Source organism: Eubalaena glacialis, chromosome 20, assembly GCF_028564815.1.
Source record: "Eubalaena glacialis isolate mEubGla1 chromosome 20, mEubGla1.1.hap2.+ XY, whole genome shotgun sequence".
In the NCBI taxonomy this organism is placed as follows: Eukaryota; Metazoa; Chordata; class Mammalia; order Artiodactyla; family Balaenidae; genus Eubalaena; species Eubalaena glacialis.
The window spans coordinates 24,181,426-24,198,655 of record NC_083735.1 but is presented as its reverse complement, the minus strand read 5'-3'; the positions used below and the strand labels follow the sequence as shown (position 1 = coordinate 24,198,655).

Below are 17,230 nucleotides of genomic sequence, written 5' to 3'. Positions count from 1 at the left end.
TTATTTATCTGAACTATATTATTTGTTGGCTGTCTCTCCCACTAGAGTGTAAATTTGTACAACATTTTATATTTGTCCGCCACTGTCTAGAACTGTACATGGCAATTGATGGGATCTCAAATAACAGAAATTCTCTTTTTAAGGTAATTAGTGACCTCTACATTTCAAAATCCAAAGGTCACTTTTTGATCCAAACTTTCAACAACAGTGGACACTGGTGACCATTCTTTCTCTCAACTACCATACCACTGTTGTCCTGTTTGTTTCTTATACCTCACCAGAGATTTCTTTTCAGACTCTTTCTAGGAACTTCTGCTCAAGGTTCAAATGTTAGTGTTCTCTTAATTTGGTCCTGGGCCTCCGTCTTTGCTATATCTAAATTCTCTCCCTATGAATTGTATCTCTTCCTGTGGCATTAAATACTGTCTTCTTTTTGATAGCATAACTACCAGGTTTACCTTGGCTTTGAAATTCAGACTTGTATATCCAAGTGTCTATTTGACATGTCTACCTGGATTCCTAAAAGTCACCTCAAACCTAACATGTAGAGACCAGAATTTTCTATTATCTTTATTCCAGTCCCACTTGGTCCCACTCCAAGCCACCACTGTTATGCCTCCTCTTGTTCCACTCTTCCCCAAACTTACTTTGCTTCAGTTGCCCTGGCTTTGTTTGCCTCCCCCAACCCCTAAGTTTTGTTTTATTCATTGCTGTATCCCCAGTGCCTAGAACAGTGCCTGGCAGGTACTGTTAGGTACTGTTAGGTGCTAAATAGATAAAGGTGTTAATCAAATTAGTGAATGATGTTCCTCAAAACAGAAACTTAGGGCTTTTGCATCCACTGTTCCCCAGGCAGTGAAGGCTCTCCCCCGATCTTTGTATTTTCTCATCATTCAGGTCTCAAAGCTTCAAAATCACTTCCTCAGCAAGGCCCTCCCTGAAGCTGGCTCCTAGTCTCTACTGTATCACCCTGTTTTATTTTCATCAATGCACTTATCACTATTATCTTTGTTTATTAATTTATTATTTAATTTTGTTTGTCTTAGTTCTCATCAGTGTAAGCTCCATGAGTACAGGGACCTTGTCTGCATACTCCAAGCTGAAAACAGCGCCAGACACATACTAGGCGTTCAACCTATATTTGTTGAATGAATGAATGAAGGAGAGAAATTGAGGACTGTCAGACCTCAAAGATAATGCCTATGCACTCTTAACTGTTTTCCCTGGCTGGTTCTTTATTTAGGTGGTAGTTTCTCCTCCGGATATCTTGTAAATTCCCACTGTCTACACGTGGAAGGAAATATGTAAAGGTTCTGAGCGTGTCCGTGCTGCCTCTCTCAAATCCACTCTGTATTTAGCAAACTAATGGAACACAAATCATGCGCCAGACGCTATGCTAGTTGCTGAAGACGTGAAGTTGAGTAAGGCACAGTAGCGTCCCTCGGGAAGGTTATTAAGGTTTTGTAAATAACGTGACTACACTTAGATTTTGCGTTGTGATGGTTTCAGTCTTCGCGCTGAACCGTCAGGAGGGCGGCCCTAGGCCCCGCCCACAGCCTCTGCGTCCTGCCCTTGGCTCCGCCCTCAACGGCGGCACCCCGCCCCCGACTCCGCCCGCAGCCGCGCTGGGCTCCAGGGGCGGGGACAGCAGCGACCACTCCAGTTCCCCCACGCGCTGCCGCTGTAGTAACGTCAGACTGGCGCACGGACCTTCCCTGCGGTAGGGGCTCTGCGTTAGACCTTCCTTTCTCCGCGGCGGAAGCTGCCGGCGTCGGTGCTTAGCGGTGCGCGGCCTTCCGCAGCCAGGGTTCCGGCCCGCGAGCTCCCGGCAGCCGCGCTCCATCTTCACCGAGCGCCATGGTGGCGGCCGGCGGGCCGGAAGCGGCTGGACGCTGCGCTCTGTTCAGCCTCCTTTTACTTCTGCTGATCGCGGGCTCTGCCCGGGGCTGGCACGACCCTGGTGAGTGCTGCCTTCACTCCCCCCTTCCTGCTGCCTTCAGGCAGCGCTAAGAGGCTCCACCATTTCTGTTCGCCGCCCCTTGAGCCCTTCTACCCTAATTCCTCATTTCCATCCTCTTCGCTGTTCGTCTGTGCCCTGCCTGACCTCTTTGCTCTTCGCAGACGTCCTCCTGGACGAGTGTGGACTGTTGGGGAGTGGGCGGGGCGGGACTACTCTAGTGGTGTTAACGTTCCCTTCTCCCTTGCTTGGACTCCCAGAATTTGCCCACCTTCTTCTTTCTCGGGCTACAGCCCTCATCCCCTGGGTCTGGCTGGAAAGCTCGACCCTCACCTGCGCATCTTGCTTTGTTGTCAAAACTGTCTGATGTCATCGTCGCTGACTGTTGTCATGGCTGCCTGTTGCTGTACCTGGCAGTTGCCATGGCACCGGCAGTCCTTGAGTCACAGTGGACAGGGCTGCAAACCTTGGAGGTAGGTTAGCAGAATCATAGACTGTACTATTTATGTGAGCACAACTCACGCTGCTTATTCTGACCATTACAGTGACGTACATTGCGTTACACCAGCTTTTCCTGTTGAATTAAAAAAAAATTTTTTTTTGTGATGGTACACGATAAGTGATTTCTAGGAAAATAAGTTCTTTTATATCACTATGTTATTAGAATTGTCTAACGAATTTTTATGGGATCGAGAATATTCCATGTAATTAATACATATGTGTGTGTATATATATGTATACATACATACATACAGTTTTCCATTTAATAAATGATGCATGCTGTTAAGTTGGAGTGATGTAAAAAATGACTTTCAAACAATGAAAACATCATTTTTGTTTTGGGGAGTAAAGATGTTAAAGCATGGAAGTGTACCCATATTGCAGTCGTGATTTGGTGATAGGAAATGCCTGTGTTTTTGAACTTAAGCAACAGATTTATTTCTGTAGCTTCTTATTTTTATTCTTAAATGCTAAAATGAGAGAAGGTGCTATTTGTAAGTACTTGATTTTGAGTACTCCTTTGATGTGGATGTTTTATTACTAATTAATAAAAAGCCAAGTTGGATTTAAATGTCTGTTCCTTATGTATTTCTAGAAAGTTTTATATAGAGAGGATACTTTGATCAGAATTACAATTTAAAAACTGGATTAAAACATTAGTTGAACCCTCAATCAATTCTTGAATAAAAAAAGGAGGTTTACAGATGAAGAGTCAGGGGAATGAAAAAACAGAGCCAAATTTAAATTAATGATGAACCTTTTCCTGGTAGCTCTTTGTCTACCTACTCTATAAAACTATTGTTCTGGAACAAAAGGCACCAGAATATTTTGCAGAGTAAACACAATCAAACTACATGGCCTTAAATTTCTTTTGAGGAACTATTTTATGAAGGCATTTTATTGAGTTAGTTTTTATCAAGTAGTTTTATCAAGCAGTAGTCAGTCCCTCATTTGTCTTTTGTTTGACTTTGGTTGTACTCACTTTGTCTTTAGCTAACATAAAGCAAAAATTTGTCCAGAAAAAAAAAAAAATTGTACCAGTTCTAAAGAGATTACCTAAAAATTTTCACAATTCTTTATTGAGCTACTTGGTATTTGTCACTCTTCTGGGTGTTGGGAATATTGCAGTGAACGAAACAGTGTTTCGCCCTGGAGTTTACACCTATTGAGGAGAAATAGAAAATAAACAAATCAGGTAAATAGCATGTCACATTGTGAATAGTGGTTTGGACATTGATAAAACAGGGTAAGGAGGGCAGGGTGTGCAGGCAGAAGCAGGGATTTTCAAAATATACATTAGTCAGTGAAGAAGTCACTGTTAAGGTGACATTTGATGAGAACCCTGAAGGGACGGGTCTGCTATGACCTGTATTCTATCCCATTCTATTCTATTCTATATTTTTTTAAATATGATCTGTATTTTAAAAGCACATTCTGTCTGCTCTGTGGAAAACAGACTGTGGGAGCGAGAGTGGGCGGGGGGAAGCTGGGAGGCCAGTGAAGGGACTGCTTGTGCAGTAAGTGTCGAGAGTGGTGATGGTTGGCGGCGGGGGGGGGGGGGGGGGGGGGGGGGGGGGGAAGCAGTGCAGTTGGTGAGAGTGGTGGGCTTCTCAGCTGTTCTGATAGGTGGAGCTGACATGATACTCTGAGGGATTAGATATAGGGGTTAGAGGAGGAGAGAAGACAAAGATAACTCCAAGGTTTTGGGTCTGAGTGACTAGAGGGATGGAATTACCGTTTCCTGAGATGTGGGATTGTGGGAGAATCAGGCTTGGGGGAGTTTGGTTTTGTTCATCTTAAGTTTGAGACCTGCAAGTGGATTTCGATTTGTCAGTCTGGACTTCAGGGAACTCTGTGTCACCCTTGACTGATGTACTAGTGGAGTAAGGTTGTGAGCATTTTGTTCTTAGACCTTGTCTTAGTTCGAGCTGCTATCACAAAATACCACAGACTGGGTGGTAAGCAGCATTTACTCCTCGCATTCTGAGGCTGGGAAGTCTAAGATCAAGGTGCGAGCATGTTTGGTGTCTGGTGAGGGCCCTCTTCCTGCTCTGCAGATGACTGTCTTCTTGTTATGTTCTCACATAACAAGAGCGGGGGTGGGGCGGGGTGGGGGTGGGTGGGGCGGGGTGGGGGTAGGTGGATGGGGGCCCTGGTCTCTTCCTCTTCCTACACGGGCACTAATCCCATCACTGGGGCTCCATCCTCAGAAGCTCATCTAAAACTAATCACCTCCCAAAGGCCCTGCCTCCAAATGCCATCACATTGGGGATTAAGGCTTCAACATATGTATTCTGGGTGACACAAAACATAGCAACCTTTAGGATCTCTAGGGAGGAAGGATGCTGTAGAGGCATGGTAATGATAACACATAGGTATATGGCTCCTTAAACATTCTCAGTAATATTTATCATACTTGATCACCTATTATGTGTCAAGTACTCTGCCACATAATTTTAGTAAATCATATCTAAAGTTCACAACCAGTTTTAAGGTTGATATCGTTTTAACTTTACAGGTAATTTCTATACAGATAAATTGACTTGGCTAAAGTCATACAGCAAGTTGGTGGTGGGAATTTAGTTCAGTGTTCTTTGCATTATCTCAGCCCTGCTACAACAAATTCAAGTTGTTATTATTCCCATTATTTAGTTTAATAATATTCTGATTTTTTAAACCATTGAACATTTTCATTGTTATAATTTTTTATTTATTAGGAGGTAGTTTGAGTTTAATATAGCATATTTTATTTTAGTATAGTTCTTGGAAATTGAGATATTTGGATCATGTGGAATTAAATTTTTATATAGCTTTAGGTGGATTTTATTCTAGCTGTGTAGTCAGTTATGACAAAACCATTTATTAAAGAAGACATCCTTTTTCCACTAAATTGAAAAGCCCGCTTTTGCTGGTTGCAGAAGAGTTTCCTTTCATTTAAGGAGTAGTCTCTCAGAATCACTATTCTGTACAGTATTACTGAGATCCCACTTGAGGCTACTGCAACTCGTTGTAACTCAGACCCAGTTTACTCTACTTTTTAAATTACTTGTGGGTTTGAGATGCATCATTTGTCTTTCCTCACACAGGCTAAGCAGGGCAGAAAGAGTTGTGCAGAATATTGAGTTTTGTCAACGGTAAAGGATGCTATTGTGCTTCGTTTTATAAATAAAATATGGTGATGCTTGATAAAAAAAAAAACACCTAGAAAACAAAAACCCACTTTATCTTGTATTGAATTTCCACATATATCTGGATTTATTTCTAGACTTTCTTTTGTTTCACAGTCCACTTGTCTGTTTCTGTTACTATTCCATACTATTTTGATTATTTTAATTTTATAGTAAGCTTTATTATTTGGTAAAACAATGCATTCTTTTTTTTTAAATTGATGTATTGTTGACTTGCAATATTAGTGTCATGTTTACAACATAGCAATTTAATATTTTTATATTATTGGAGATAATAATATTAAATATAAATAAAATATATTTATAATATTATAAATATTATATATTAAAATATAATATAATAATATAATTATTAATATAATAATTATTAATATAATAATTATAATTAATATAATAATATAATATAATAAAATATAATATATTAAAATATAATATAATATTTATAAATAAATATTATAATAAAAATATTATTATATTATTTATTTTATATAAATGGAGTATAGATTATACTCCATTTAAAGTTATTACAAAATAATGGCTCTATTTCTTTGTGCTGTACAATATATCCTTTTTGCTTATTTAAGCAATGTATTCTTTTTCAAAAATTTTTTTGGCTGTTTATAGACATTAATTTTTCCATAAGCCTTTAACATAATTTCTTTCTAGTTCCAAAAAAGCCCAGTTGGGACTTCCCTGGTGGCACAGTGGTTAAGAATCCGCCCACCAATGCAGGGGACACGGGTTCGAGCCCTGGTCCGGGAAGATCCCGCATGCTGCGGAGCAACTAAGCCCGTGCGCCACAACTACTGAGCCTGCGCTCTAGAGCCCGTGAGCCACAACTACTGAGCCCACATGCCACAACTACTGAAGCCCATGCGCCTAGAGCCCATGCTCTGCAACAAGAGAAGCCACCGCAATGAGAAGCCCGCGCACCGCAACGAAGAGCAGCCCCCGCTCACCGCAACTAGAGAAAGCCCGGGCGCAGCAACGAAGACCCAACGGAGCCAAAAATAAATAAAAAAAAAAAAAGCAAAAAACAAAAAAGCCCAGTTGGGCTTCTGGTTGGAAGTGCATTAAATTTATTTAGGTTCTGTTATATATATATATTTCTTATATAGATCACATATTGACCCTAAGTTTATTTCTAGATATTTTATGGATGTATGTAGTTTGTCACTAATTTGAGATAGACTTTACATTTTCTTTTGTAATCGGACATTACAATTATAGAAAAAGCTTTTGGCTTTGGGTAATTGATAAAATATCCAGCCGTTTTGTCAAATTCTCTTAATATAGCAGGGTTGTCTTTTGGGAAGTTCTCTTGGATTTTGTAGGTCCAACAACTCTAAATAAAATGTTTATTTCTACTACTCTTTGTACCAAGCATGACAGACATTGTTGGATGATTACTCAGAAGCTGTTCTCTACTTTCTTCTCCTTGTCTTCCTCCACATAGATACTGGAAAAGCCAAATACTCATTTTATTAGAATCCCTTGACACTAAGTCATTCTCGTCAGTCTGCTGGAGGAATTCTGGGGAAAATATTTTAAGTTTTGATGGAAAGTTATTAATCTTATATTCTCTGTTTTCTTTCAACTCTCTCTTTTTTTAAATGTTGATATATTTTAATGTAAGTTACAGGCATCATGATAGGCCATAACTAAATCCTTCAGTATAAGCCTTTTTTTAATGAACTTTTCCCCACCTAGTAAAAATAACATTACATCTAACAAAATTGACCCTAATTTCTTAATATCAACTAATTACTCATTCCATAGCCAGATATCACAGTTGTCCCTAAAATGTCTAAACTAGTTTGTTCAAACCAGGGCCCAGTCCAGGACCAGGCATTGCATCTGACTGAATTATCCCTTAAGTCTTCTGAAAATGTAGAATGGTCTCTATTTTTCATGCTACTGCTTTGCTGAAGGGATTGGGCCAGTTGTCCTTTAGAATATCCTACGTTCTGGATTCTATTTTCTCATGACATTGTTTTAGCTTTTTTTTTCTTCCCTGTATTTCTAGTAAACTGAATGCTAGGTCCAAAGGATTGATTAGATTCATATTAAATACTTCTGGGGATTACATCATAGGAGATGGTGTAATATCGATCTTTATACCATTAGCAGTGCTAAGTTTAACTAGTGGATTACAGTGGCTTATTTCTCCCCCGTGAAGTTACACTTTTCCCCTTTTATGGCTAGAAAGCACTCCGTGTAATGTTACTTGGCACCATACCAATATCCATTCACTTAATGATTTTAAAACTAATTAATCCTTTTCTGAATCTGTTTCTTTAGGGGTTGTAAGATGATGATTTTTCTAATTCTGTCACTTCTTCTGCATTTATTGATTGATACTCTTCAGTAAAGTTGAGATTTTCCTTATCAACTGAGGCTATTTCAGATTATGGTTCTGGCTGGAAAGTCAGGATAAACATTTAATTTAAAATCGTTAATTGCTAGTTTTCAAACTAAGGAGGTAATTGGTAGCCACTTTAAGTATAGACAAGTGAGTTTTTGGCTTTCCCTTTGAGTATTATTATGGATTCTTGGGTTTTCATAGATTGAACATGATTTGCCAAGTATAGTCACTTATCTTGCTGGTCAGTCTTGCTTTTGGTGTCTTAAGATCTTTCCCATCCCAGGACCATAAACGTATTCTTTCTTTTTGTGCTTTCTTCTAGTATTTTTAATTTGTTGTTTGTTTTATGGTAAGTGTTTAACCATCAGGGATTAATTTTTATACATTGTGCACATGATCAATTTTCCTAATCCTGTGTTACTGTTTACATTATTATAGATTTAATTACAGATATGTTTTGATTGCTGTAACCCAATTTTCCTTTCTTTGTTATTGGTTTTCAGCTGTCTTTTTACTATTTTATATGTTATTATATTACTTTATATTATTATATTTCTAGTTTTATTGTATTTTGGTGAGAGAAGGGTGACCAGTAAGTCTAAGCTTAGTCAAATTTATTAAGCTCTTTTTTTTGGTAAATAAATATAAATAAGATCTGTATTTGCTGACGTGAGGGAATATCCTTGATGTCTGATTAAGTGCAAAAGCATGTGAAGAGTAATATGCACTGTATGATTCGATTTTATAAAAATACACTAACAAAAATCAAAACAACTCTTGTATATGTATCTGTTTGTGTGAGCAAGAAAAAGGTACTGACCAGGCTGCTAATTTTGGTTATCACAGAAATGTGAAATTGGAGGAAGAATGGATTTCTCTTTTTAAAAGGAAAAGGTGTTACTTTTACATTTAAAAAAATTGTGAAATATGTATATGTATGTATATGTGTATGTATATATGTGTGTGTGTGTGTATATATATATATATATATATATATATATATATATATATATATGAGTGAAAAGAGCTGGGGAGACCATCTAGGGATGTAGCTTCTTCTCAAGCAGCTTTCACCTTGTAGTGCTTGCTTTAGTCAGCTCCAATTCAAGAGCTGCCATTTCCTGTTGCTTTTAGGGATTCCATTATGTGTGTCAGGTTGGTTCTCAGTTTTCCCACCTGCTGGTCTGGCACTTGACTTACATTTAGGACTAGTCACCTAACTATTGGTCCATCTGCTTTCATCTTGCAAAATTCTGTTACCATCTCCTTTTCTGTTTTGCCTGACCTTGTTTGTTCACATCAGCAAAACAATTCATTTATTGTACTTTCAGTGGAATTTGAGAGGCAGCAAATTTTGCTAATTTGACAGGTTGAATATAGGGAATTGGGTGCTAACAAAATGGTGGAAAGTCATGTCTGCTACATCTGCAGCAGTGAACACTGGATGGCTCACATCAAGCCTCTTGGCATCCACGACGCTAATTACGGAGCACTGGCCAGTGTCAGGAAAACCCCGAGCCCCCATGACTGCCTGCTAGCCTGAGCACAGTCTGAATTTAAGCTCTGATCTCCAGATCTCGCTTAAGTCCCTCCGGTTGACAGAACCGAAATCACGTTTGGGATTTGTAGTTGCGAGAGGTTTTAGGAGTCTTTTAGCTTTGCAAGAAGTCATACCAGTTTGAGGGCAAAATGGATGCTGAGTGAACCAATCCACAGTATCTTCCATCATAATCTGAGAACGATAAGTAGGAAGACTATTCATTTTCCAATAACACTTCAAAATTCATTTATGTATTGATACATCAATGCCGGCCGTAATTTCCTTGTTTTGACTTCTTTTTAAATATGCTTTGTCAATATGATTTTTAATTTGTGAAATAGTTTAACTTTTTAATTTTTAAAATTGTGAAATATTTAAAATATTTAAACCCACAGAAGTACACAATGAAAACCCATGTACTCACCACCCAGTTTTATTGAATCTTTACTTTGTGCTATATTTGCAAGCAAACCTCCCCCTGCAAAGTAATAAAACATTAGGGATAGAGAGCGAAAGTCTCTGCTCTCCCTCTCACCTCAGAGGTGCTCTGAACTTGGTGTTTAGTCATTCCTATGCATGTTTTCATACTACTGGTATATACACGTATAGACCTTAACAATACGTAGTACTGTTTTGCCAGTTTTTGAGGTTTATGTAAAGCTATCCTACTAAACATTCTACAACTTGCATTTTGCTTAAAATGTTTTTACTATTTCTATTCTGATACATGAATTCTAGTTCACTCATTTTAACTGCTGTAGAATATTCCACTTTGTGAATAGGCCAAAATTTTATTAAACCGTTCATCTGTTGACAGACATTTAAGTCATTAAATGTGCTTCAGGAACATTCATGTATATGTTTTGCTATTTTAATTAACCATTGATATTATTGTCAATTGTCATACAGTAGTACAACGTTTCAGGTTAATGAACTTTTGGTTCTGATTTTGCAAAAATTATGTAGAACTTACGATATAGAAGCAGTTTAGGGGACATCAATCCTGAAATGAAGGGAGACCTTAAAGGAGTGACTTTCTGACTTTTGTGCAAAGGGCCTGAAGGTTGTTGCGATGGCTTTGGGATTTGGGAAACTGTTCCATCTTCTCTTCCTTAGTCATCCTCAAAAGGCAAGAAAGACCCTTACTTTTGAAAGTATTTTCGATGACAAGAGTTTTACTAGAATGAATCTTTCTATATGACAAGATATTTACCATCTGTTTATCTGTGTTCTTACTGTTTCAGACAGAATATTGTTGCGGGATATAAAAGCTCTTACCCTCCACTATGACCGCTATACTACTTCCCGTAGGTTGGATCCGATCCCACAGTTGAAATGTGTTGGAGGCACAGCTGGATGTGATTCTTATACCCCCAAAGTCATACAGTGTCAGAACAAAGGCTGGGATGGTTATGATGTACAGGTAATACTCTTTATGTTGATGGCAGTCTAAATGGAATCCTTTTCAGTGAAGTGTTTATTGAGACATTATTCAGTATTTTGGGGAAGTACATATAGAAAATCTCAGGTTACCTAAAATATATAAATATAAATCAGTGATTCGGTCTCTGGAAGAAACATCCTCTGAAAGAAATGAACTGATTTTAAAGCCTGGAAATATTCATTGTAATCTTTATACCAAAACTTTCTTATAAGACATTAGTAAATTTTCAAAACTTTTCATATACTTGGGGGTGGGGGGTAGGGGATTTCTTTTGGTTGTCATTTCTCTGTCATTCCTCAAAGAATACCAACCTATCCTTAAAAAATAAAGTTAAGATGATAAGGAATTGTGGATTGTAAGTGGGGGTGGGGTTCATGTGTCCCTATTGTGCTTCAAATGCTTGATTTTAAAGTTGTTTTAGAACTGAGGGTGGTTACTTATGAATGAAAGCATTTCAGTGGGCTTTATTGTCTTCAGGTCTTTGGCATTTTGTACTTAGGATAGACCACCTCCTTGAAGCTCCAAAATTTATTATCCTTTAGAAATGGAATAGATTTTAAGTGAATTCAGTTTAAATCAATACTAATAGATTTCTACTTTGTATTCTGCCTGCTTTCAGAAAGGATTTAAGATGGTTGGTCATTCGGCCAGAAACTTGCTTTGACAGTTTTCCCTTCCGTCAGAGTGAGATTCTTGTTTGATACAACCTTTGTGCCTAGTGTATGCAGTTCCGGGAGAGAGTTCATATTTGCTTGGTGATATGTATTTCACAACATGTTTTCCTAGTCTTGCTAACCGAATCACAGAATCTTCAGGTTAAAGCTGAAATTACTTTTACTTTTATATTACTTTTCAGTCTTGATGGAAAAAAGATACTAATGGCAAAGTCATTCATTAAACATATATTAAACAGTATTATACAAAAATGAATGATGGAGTCACAACCCTCAAGAAACTCTCTTCCTAGGAGAAAAGATAAGACAAGCACTCACATTACATCTAGGTGCCAACAAAGTATTGTAAAGTCACGTCCAGTTGGAGGGATTGGGAAAGACTTAAAGAAGAAAGTATTATATGTACTGTGTTAGTAAGGAAGGATAACATTTTTAGAGCTGAAGAGATAGAGAAGGGAATGAATGGCATGAGCAAGGAAGTATAGAGGACGTCATACATTGACTTATGTTAGTAGCAGGAGAGAGCCTCTTCTAATTCCAAGAGTATAAATATAATAATTAGAAGCCACTTTTAGTATATGCTATTAAGGAAATGACAATTAACATGAAATACCGATAGAGATTGAGTTTGTTTTATTTACCTAAATCAACAAGCTTATAAATCTTCCTCCAAATAAAATTATTTAAAAAATGGAATAGTGTAGAACAACAACAACAAAATAGAAAAATTGTATATTATCCAAATTAAAAACTTTTAGGCTTCAACAGACACCATCAAGAAAGCAGAAAGGACACACACAATAGGAGAAAGCTTTTGCAGTCATATATCTGATTGGGGACTTGTGTCCAGAGTATATGAAGAACTATTACAACTCAGTAAGAAGACATATAACCAAATTTAACAGTGGGTAAGGCATCTGACTAGACATTTCTCCAAAGAAGATATGCAGTTGGCCAATAAACATGTGAAAAAATGTTCAGCATCATTAGCTGAAAAAGTGTGCAGCATCAGGGAAATACAAGTCAAAACCACAGGAAGATACCAGTTCCTAGCCAACAGGATGCCTGTAATCAGAAAGGCTTAGTAGCAGGTGTTGGTGAGGATGTGGAGAGACCCTCATACACTGCCGTTAGGGATGTGAAATGGCGCAGCCACCTTGGAAAACGGGCAGTTTCTCAAAGGTTTAAACATAGAGTTACTGAATGCCTAGTCATTCCACTCCTAGGTGTGTACCCAAGAGACTTGAAAATGTGTGTCCGCACAGAAACATACTAAACGTTGTAGCAGTGTTATTCATAAAAGGCAAAAAGTAGAAACAACCCAAGCGTCCATCATTGATGAATGAAGAAACAAAATGTGGTATATCCATACGATGGAATATTATTTAGCCATAAAAAGGAATGAAGTGCTGATTTATGCTACAACATGTGTGAACCTTGAAAACATTCTGCCAAGTGAAAGAAGCCAGTCACGTAGGACCATGTATTGTATGATTCTGTTTACGTGAAATGTCCAGAGTAGGGGAATCCTTGCAGAGAGATTGGTGGTTGCTTAGAGCTAGGAGACTTGGGGGGAAACAGGGAGTGACTGCTAAAGGAGATGAGATTTCTTTTGGGGGCGATGAAAATATTCTAAAATTGATTGTGATGATGGTTGCACAGCTCTGTGAATATACTAAAAACCATTGAAATGGGTGAATGTCTAGTATGTGAATTATATCTGAATAAAGCTGATATAGTGTACCTGAAGTTTGAAAGAGGAAGATAATTTGTCCAAAACAGAGAAAAGCAATAGAACCAATCAGATCTATTTTGGCTTATATCTTTTTTAATGTTGTTAGAGAAGCTTATTACGTACTCAGCTCAAAATATTTATAGAATTCAAACTAGACCTGGGGTTTTTTTTTAAGCTGGAAAATTTTGAGGCTAGCATAGATTCTTTTTGCAGTTTTTCTAAATGTCTTTTTAAAAAAACTTAAGAAAATTACTTATTGGATTGGACCTTGGGAAAGGTAGTCCATGGTTTTTATAGAATTTGTGTAGGAAGTTTTTCTCAGAAGGTTATATCAATAGCTACCAGATATTCATATATAATGCTGATATTTGAGCCTTAATGTTGAAAAAACCCCTATTTTTAAAGAAAGCATCTTCAACAGTAGTTAAAAAGTTGACATTTAAAAAATTTGCTTAAAATTAATAAATTAGGGAATGCTTAATATGTACAAAAGAATTCTTTACATCTATATGTAAGGAATAAGGAATAGTAATAAAATGAGCACTCATGTACCCACCACCTAGCTTAAGTAGAACGTTAATATCACCAGTATCTTGAAGCCCCTGGTTTGCCCTTCCCCAACACAGAAATACTCGTCCTGAATTTTGATTATCATTCCCTTGCTTCATTTTGCTGTTTTATGACAGCTATTTAGCCCAAATAATGTATATTAAATGAAAAAAAAATCTTTTGGTTCTAATAACCTGTTTCGACTTTTCTTCACAGTGGGAATGTAAGACCGATTTAGATATCGCGTACAAATTTGGAAAAACTGTGGTGAGCTGTGAAGGCTATGAGTCCTCTGAAGACCAGTATGTACTGAGAGGTTCCTGTGGCTTGGAGTATCACTTAGATTACACGGAACTTGGCCTGAAGAAATTGAGAGAGTCTGGAAAAAACCATGGCTTTAACTCTTTCTCTGATTATTATAATAAGTTGTACTCCCGAGAATCTTGTAGCGTCAGTGGAGTGCTTACCATCGTGGTGCTACTTGCTCTTGCCTTTGGAGTTTATAAATTCTTCCTTAGTGATGGTCATGATTCTCCTCCACCATATTCTGAGCATCCTCCACATTCCCATCGTTATCAGAGATTCACCAACTCTGCAGGACCCCCTCCTGCAGGCTTTAAGTCTGAGTTCACAGGTATGTTTTCCTAGGCAATGGCAGTAAGTAGGGTAGAAGTCAGGTAGTGAATCCTGTGCTGGTTTCTGATATAGAAAACGGTTGCATTGGGAAACCAAAGCAGATTTGTCTTATTTTCTTTACTTTCGACTTCTTTTACCTCTTCTGTTCTGTTTCTCTATAAGGTTGATTGTGATTACTATTTAAGGATGCATGATTAAATTGCAAATCATCTCAATCAAACTTGATCAGATTTGGTAATAAGCATTTACCTCGAACTCTGTCTCACACCATACACAAAATTTTATTCACTGAGTATTACAGAGCTCAACATAAAAGTAAAACAATTAAGTTTCCAGAAGAAAACATAGGAAAATATTTGTCAGGGTAGGCAAAACTTTCTTAGAATGCAAAAAATACCAGCCAAAAAGAAAAGAGGGATAAATTAGACTTTATTTAAATTAAGAATGTCTAGTCATCAAAGACAACATTAAGAGAGTGAAAAGGCAAGCCACAGACTGGGAGAAGGTATTTGTAAAACATATTTTCAACAAAGCACGTGTATCTACAGTACATAAAGAACTCCCACAAATCTGAGAAAAGACAGACAACCTAATTTAAAAAATGGACAGAGGATTTGAACAGCCATTTTATAGTAAAAGAAGATATCCAGATGTCCAATAAAAATTTGAAAAGGTGCTCAGCATCATTAGTCTTCAGGAAAATGCAGATTAAAACCTGAGTTCTTAATTAACCACCATTTAATCATCTTAATGGCTAACTTTAAAAAGACAGAGTACCAAGTAATGGCAAGGATGTAGTTAACTGGAACTTGCTGGAAGGAGTTAAAAGGATAAAACACTTTGGAAAACTGTCAGTATCTACTGAAACTAGACATATGCCATCCAATGACCCAGCAATTTCATTCCTAGATGCATACCTAAGAGAAATGCATGCATGTGTGTACAAAAAGATCTGCACAAGAATGTTCACAGCAGCTGTATTCACAGCAGCCAAAAACTGGAAATAGAATGTCCGTAAACATTAGAATGAGACAAATTGTTTTTTTTCACACATTGGACTACTACACATAAATTTAGAAAAAACAAAAACAAAACTGATATATGCAGTGGTGGAGGTCGACTCTCATGGACATAATGATACACCAGAAGAGTACCTCCGTATGATTCTATTTATAAAAAGTTTAAGAATGGGTAAAACCAAAGTGTGGTGAGAAAAGTCAGAGTCGGCTTCTCTCTGACATGGGTGGGTATCTATTGGGAGTTGTCGTGAGGGAGTCTCTGGGTGCTAGAAAGGTTTTACTGATGTGGGTAGTGATTACGTGAATGGGTACATACATGCAGATTTATTCTGCTGTACATGTGGGATTAGCACAGTTCCCTTTATGTATATGATACAGCAATTTAAGAAAAACTTCCTCTGAGCAGAAGATATTTTTTTTTTTGGTCCCTTTTAAGACCCGACTTCCCAACTAACAAATATCCTCCACTTGGATTCCTCCATTAGACACTCAGGTACAGCTCTCAACCTGGAGCTTCTAGACACGTCCACACAGTAGAAAGGAAGTAGCTCTGACACGTGGGGTCATCTTCTAGTAGCTGATCTGGAGCAGGGCAGATGTGACCTTATGGGAAGAAACCACCCTCCCCTGCCTTAAAAACATATCCCTCCTTTTCCTTGTGTGTGGGAAAGGCAGGTGCTCCTTAGTTATAAACCAGTATTTTATAAATACACTTTTTGAATACAACTTGTTTATAAGTTGAAGTATTATTATTATTTTTTATTTTTATTCTTTTTAAAAATAAATTTATTTTATTTATTTATTTTTGGCTGTGTTGGGTCTTTGTTGCTGTGTGCGGGCTTTCTCTAGTTGCAGGGAGCGGGGGCTACTCTTTGTTGCGGTGCGCGGGTTTCTCATTGCAGTGGCTTCTTGTTGCGGAGCACAGGCTCTAGGCGTGCAGGCTTCAGTAGTTACAGCGTGCAGGCTCAGTAGCTGTGGCTCGTGGGCTCAGTAGTTGTGGCTTGCGGGCTCTAGAGCACAGGCTCAGTAGTTGTGGTGCACAGGCTTAGTTGCTCTGTGGCATGTGGGATCTTCCTGGACCAGGGCTGGAACCTGGGTCCCCTGCATTGGCAGGCGGATTCTTAACCACTGCGCCACCAGGGAAGTCCCCTGAGTATTATTATTAAAGCATACAGATGAAACAATTGAAATGTCATATTATCTTTAGTTCTGTAGGCTATGGTTTAAGAGAGGATACATAATCATTTTTATTTTTAGGACCGCATGGTGCAACTTCTGGTTTTGGCAGTGCTTTCACTGGACAACAAGGACATGAAAATTCAGGACCAGGGTTCTGGACTGGCTTGGGAACTGGAGGAATATTAGGATATTTGTTTGGCAGCAATAGGTAGGCTTTGCATTTATCTCACCTGCTCTTTAATTCAGCCTTTCTTTAGAGGCTTCTTTGTTTTGCTTACAATTTGACTGGATTTGTTTTGTTAAGGAAAATAAATTATGGTGACATTACCCTATCAAATCAGATTCTCTGGGGATGGGGAAGGAATGCCATCTGTGCTTTGATCAATATTATATGTGTTGTTTTCTTTCACATGTCATGCTTATAGATATGAGTTAGAAGAAAG

The 17,230-nt window shown here is 38.0% G+C and overlaps 1 protein-coding gene across 1 annotated transcript in view; it reads left to right on the top strand.

Moving 5' to 3' along the window:
- Nucleotides 1–1,623: 1,623 nt before the first annotated feature.
- The window catches only part of SARAF (store-operated calcium entry associated regulatory factor), an 18,780-nt gene continuing 3,173 nt past the window's right edge, over nucleotides 1,624–17,230 (top strand). The window contains exons 1-4 of the mRNA XM_061177281.1: nucleotides 1,624–1,960; nucleotides 10,796–10,974; nucleotides 14,170–14,587; nucleotides 16,866–16,995. Coding sequence (XP_061033264.1) covers nucleotides 1,858–1,960; nucleotides 10,796–10,974; nucleotides 14,170–14,587; nucleotides 16,866–16,995 — 830 coding nt within the window. The 5' untranslated portion in view covers nucleotides 1,624–1,857. The remainder of the gene's footprint in view (nucleotides 1,961–10,795; nucleotides 10,975–14,169; nucleotides 14,588–16,865; nucleotides 16,996–17,230) is intronic.